Source organism: Aplysia californica, unplaced genomic scaffold, assembly GCF_000002075.1.
Source record: "Aplysia californica isolate F4 #8 unplaced genomic scaffold, AplCal3.0 scaffold00742, whole genome shotgun sequence".
Lineage (NCBI taxonomy): Eukaryota > Metazoa > Mollusca > Gastropoda > Aplysiida > Aplysiidae > Aplysia > Aplysia californica.
In genome coordinates this window covers 5,223-9,910 of record NW_004798012.1, presented here as the reverse complement: position 1 = coordinate 9,910, position 4,688 = coordinate 5,223, and the positions used below count along the sequence as shown (strand labels likewise).

Below are 4,688 nucleotides of genomic sequence, written 5' to 3'. Positions count from 1 at the left end.
CTTCCCCTCCTCCTCCTTCCCCTCCTCCTCCTTCCCCTCCTCCTCCTTCCCCTCCTCCTCCTTCCCCTCCTCCTCCTCCACGACTCGTCTTAGCGCCACGGCCGCTGTCCCCTCCCCCTCCTCCTCCTCCTCTCTGACGGGTTTGAGACAGAGCGCGCCCGCACAGAGCACGACGTTAGGCGCGCGTGCACCACGGAGTACCTCCTCTCACTTCCTCAGTCCCGACGCGCCCCACGTAGCCTTCAAAGCGGGTACCGTGGAGAGAGCCCCGAGTCTCAACCGTTTGCCCGCTCAGAGCTCCACGGAAACTAGCGGACTAGGGGAAACTATCACTTCCGGCTTCTCCAGTCAGGAGAGCGTCCATAGCAACGCTGGTGAGGAGAAGGAAAGAGGAGGAGGAGAAGGAGGAGGAGGTGGAGGAGTGTGGGCGAGAGGCCCAGGAGGGAGAGAGGAGTACATATCTCCTGTTGGAGGAGGAGAAGGAGGAGGAGGTGGGGTGAAGTCCAGAGATTGGGACAGAGGGGTAGGTAGACGAGACACCTCCCCCCTCTACCCTCACCCTTCCGCCAGAGCGACAGTCAAAGCAGACGCCACCTCTCCGTCTTCCTACCCACAACCCCCCGCGACGGGGAGGTCTGGGTTCCGAAAGGACTCCATTTCCCCGTCCTCTTCGGCCTTCTGGCAACCTTCCCGGAGCACCCACCGGCCGCCCACCCAGGGCCACCCGCCCGCCGCCCCGGTTCTCCTGGTACAGCCGGGGCCCAGAGTCCACGCCCCGCCGGAAGCCAGACTCCGACACGAGCCTGACGGGAAGGGAATACCGCCGCCATCTTCTTCCACTTCCGCTCACCCAGCGCCAGCGCAGTCTCGCGTGGCGTCATCCTCCTTGTCTTCGAACCCCGGCCCCGGCGGTAATAGGGCGGGCGTGACGTCATACGTACCCCGGCCTGTGCAAGGACAAGTCGTCAGGAGCCCAGAGCGACACCAACTGCCGCCGCAACAACAACAACAACAACAACAACAACAACAACAACAACAACAACAGAACACCCCACCCCCGGCCTACAGAACTCACGACAGTGCCTTGAGTGGTGGTGGTAGAGACACTGGTAGGGCGGCACAACAACAACAACAACAACAACAACCACAAGAGCACCACCAACAACGACGACAGCAACAACCACAACAACAACAACAAGAGCACCACCAACAACGACGACAGCAACAACCACAACAACAACAACAAGAGCACCACCAACAACAACGACAGCAACAACAAACGAGGCCACCCCCCTCCCAGAGTTCATCATTTCGACAATCTCGCTCTAGTGTCCCCGCTCCGGACCGTTCGCTCCGATCTTCCAACCAATCAGAGCCCGCCGAGTCGTCACGTGACCACCGAGGAATCCCCTACTCCTCCTCCCAAGGAGGTCAAGGTCACGGTCACGGTCACGGTCAAGGTCAGGGTCAGGGTCAGGGTCAGGGTCAAGGTCGAGCTTCCTCTTCGTCTCGGTCCCCGGCCCAGACGTCGGAGAGAGAAGCCCGTCCCTCCTCTCGCAGCGCCTCTAGAGAGACCCGCCTTTATTCCTCCGCCAGCTCGGAGAGACAACCCCGCCCATCTTCCTCCTCCTCACAACTTCCGGGAGAGCGGCCCACTCCCTCCTCGAGCCACACGCCCGCGGACAGACAGGCCCGACCCGTCACCTCTTCCCGGCCCGCCGACCGACAGTCACGTGATACCGGCGCGACCTCTGAGCGACCGAGCCGACTCCCGACCTACAGGCAGGGGAGGTCACCCAGCGCAGGATCCACCTCTGACCTCCAGCCATCTTCCCGACCCGTCACCGGAGGTCATTCAGAGAGGTCAGAGGGGTCATCTGAGGTCACCCCCGAGCGGAGGTCACGGCTTCCTTCCTCCTCCTCGGGCGCCCACGCGAGGTATGAGGCCAGGGAACAGAGGCACCCGCCCAACGCCCCGCCCACAACTCCGCGCTCGAATCTGTCCAGCCGACAAAGCTCGTCCGAGTCTGCCCGGAAGCGCGGCGCGTCACTAGGGCGCCAGGACAGTTTCCGCACGGGGGAGCTGCAAACTGCTGCTGACGTCACACACAGGCGCGCACCACCATCAGCCGCCTCGGACAAAGCCAGAAGTTCGGACATCGGGGATCACAGGACCAGAAGTTCGGACATCGGTGACCACAGGACCAGAAGTTCGGACATCGGGGATCACAGGTCCTCGGGACGGAGAGACGAACAACTCTCGTCACTTCACGCTGACCGAGGCGGGGGATCGCGAGACCGGAAGTTCGTCCTAGTCGGTGAGAACAGGCCCAGAGACCCCCGCGGCTCGCGTGATGACGACAACGAAGTGTTTGAGATCAAACAGACAACTTTCCCCGCCGACAACGACGTCCCCGTGACCCGCTCGCGGGCAGAGCGACGTCCCACCACCACATCAGCCAACAGAAATAATTATCTACCGCCAGCTTTTCGCGCGTCAGAAGACGAGGGCCAGAAAAGCGGCCGGTCACAGAACAACAGAAACAACAACAACAACAACAACAACAACAACAACAACAACTCCCAAGAACGAGTGCTCAACACCGGGGCGTATCGCCCAGACGGAGATCGTAATCGGCCCGAGCCGAGACAGTATCGTCGTGTGATCAGCGACGACTCGGTCGGATACCGTGGAGCAGCGCGTAGCTCTGAGCACATTGTTGACAGCGACGAGCAGCCAAGCGCGGCCCGACCACCACACCACCACCGGCCGCACTCACAACTACTCGAGCCTGACGTGAGCCGCGCTAGATCGGCAGCAGATGTGCGCGAGAAAACGTACAGTAGTAGCACAAGTGTTGTTGGGGCGCCACCTGTCGTCACTGATAGCGAGCACGGCCGGTCTAACTCCAACCACGCGTGGCCACCGTTACACAGAGGGGGAGGAGGAGGTGGAGGAGGTAGAGGGGGAGGAGGAGGAGGAGGGGTTCATACGGAGTTAGGCCGCGGACTGAGTAACACTTTGCCTGACGTCCGCGCCAAGACCAGGCCGCTACTTCTCGACGACACGGACAAGGGTCGACATTACGTGAGACAGCGAGACTACCCGCGGGACTACCCCAGGACCACTGATGGTCAACGACCACGCTCAGACCCCCCGCGACAACCTGATGCTCTCAGATATAGCTCGGATAAACCACCCGCCAGCCACCCACGCCGAGTGCAGCAAGAGGAGGAGGAGGAGGAAGAGGAGGGGAAGAGAAGAGAGGTATATGAGGACCGCCGAGGTGGCAGCGCCAGGAGTCGAGGTAAGACACCCATGGATTACGATGGTTTCTTCCACCAAGCGAACCGAGGAGTGAACGGAACAGGAGGAGGGGGAGGCGGGGGGGAGGCGGCGGTCAGAGGCTACCCGGCAGCCCTGGACGGTGGCTACGCCTCTCCGCCCATGCGGAGGAGCGGGGGAGGGGGTCTGTACGGTCTGAACGGGGAGCTGCCCCACAACAATACCGCCGACAAAAAAACTCTTCTCCAGCAAGCGACGGCCGCCGAGATGGGCGTCCCTAGCAACACAGCCTACAACAGCAAAAGCCCGCCTTACACGAAGTTCCAGGTCCCGGACACGCCCCGCGGGCCCATCCCCCGGGTCCAGCTGACCAGCTCACCGGAGGCACCTGGCCTGAACATCGAGCATATAGACCGCGAGTGGGAGCGCCGGGGGAGCAAGGGTTCGAACCGCAGCCACAACTCCACCAACAAGAGCTCGGGCCGAGGCAGCAACCGCTTCTTGGGCGTCCACACCGAATCGGCCTGGACCAAATGGTCACGTGACCGCCGGGCCAGCTACCGGCGCCGCATCGAGCGCATGGAGCAGGCGGAGACGGACAACTTCCGCAGTAGCACCTACAACAACATCAACAACAACAACGACATCGCCCGGGTGTCCACCCCGGTGAAGAAGGCCCGACAAGAAGGCCTCATCTTCGTGCACCCGGACCTGGAGGCGCGCTACCTGTCGGAGGATGACCTCAAAGAACTCCGGAGACACAAGCAGCAGCAGGTCCGCGCCATGCGCGTCATCGAGAAGAACCGGAAGAACAAGTTCCGGATGAAGAACGAGGTGGCGCTCACCTCGGAGCAGTGGCATATGTTGCAGGAATTCTGGGATCATAATATTTTCGTACGTGCGCGCTACGTGGGCCTGGCCGTGAGTTTTGTGACGCTCATCGTCATGCTGGTCAGCATCACTAGCCCGGCCTGGGTCAAACACAGTGAGTCTATTTGTGCGTTTGCGTGTCTGTTTGTTGTTGTTGTTTTTGTTGTTATTGGTGGTGGTGGTTTGACAGTCCACAGCGTTTGTATGTCAACCTTTTTCGTCATTAGTCTGTCTGTCTGTCTGTCTGTCTGTCTGTCTGTCTGTCTGTCTGTCTGTCTGTCTGTCTGTCCGTCTGTCTGTCTGTTGATCTATCCATCTATCTATCTATCTATCTATCTATCTATCTATCTATCTATCTATCTACCTGATAATGATAACAATAGATTGCAGTTATAGAGCATTTCCACTTGGAAAGAACTCATGTTTTTTTGTCACTTGGAAAGTCCTCAGTGCGGTTTCCAACGATACACAGAGTTTGTCCATAGGTCCTTTCACTCCTTCCTCCTCCATCTCTCTTTCTCACTCTGTCATC

The 4,688-nt window shown here is 60.0% G+C and overlaps 1 protein-coding gene across 1 annotated transcript; it reads left to right on the top strand.

Annotated features, from left to right (window-relative positions):
• Nucleotides 1-7: 7 nt before the first annotated feature.
• On the top strand, nt 8-4,271 carry LOC106013244 (filaggrin-2; the record flags this gene model as incomplete). The annotated part of the gene is given in 2 exon segments (XM_013088423.2): nt 8-1,162; nt 1,211-4,271. Coding segments are annotated over 2 exon segments (4,216 nt in total), but the record flags the coding sequence as incomplete, so codon positions are not given.
• Between the last annotated feature and the right edge of the window lie 417 nt (nt 4,272-4,688).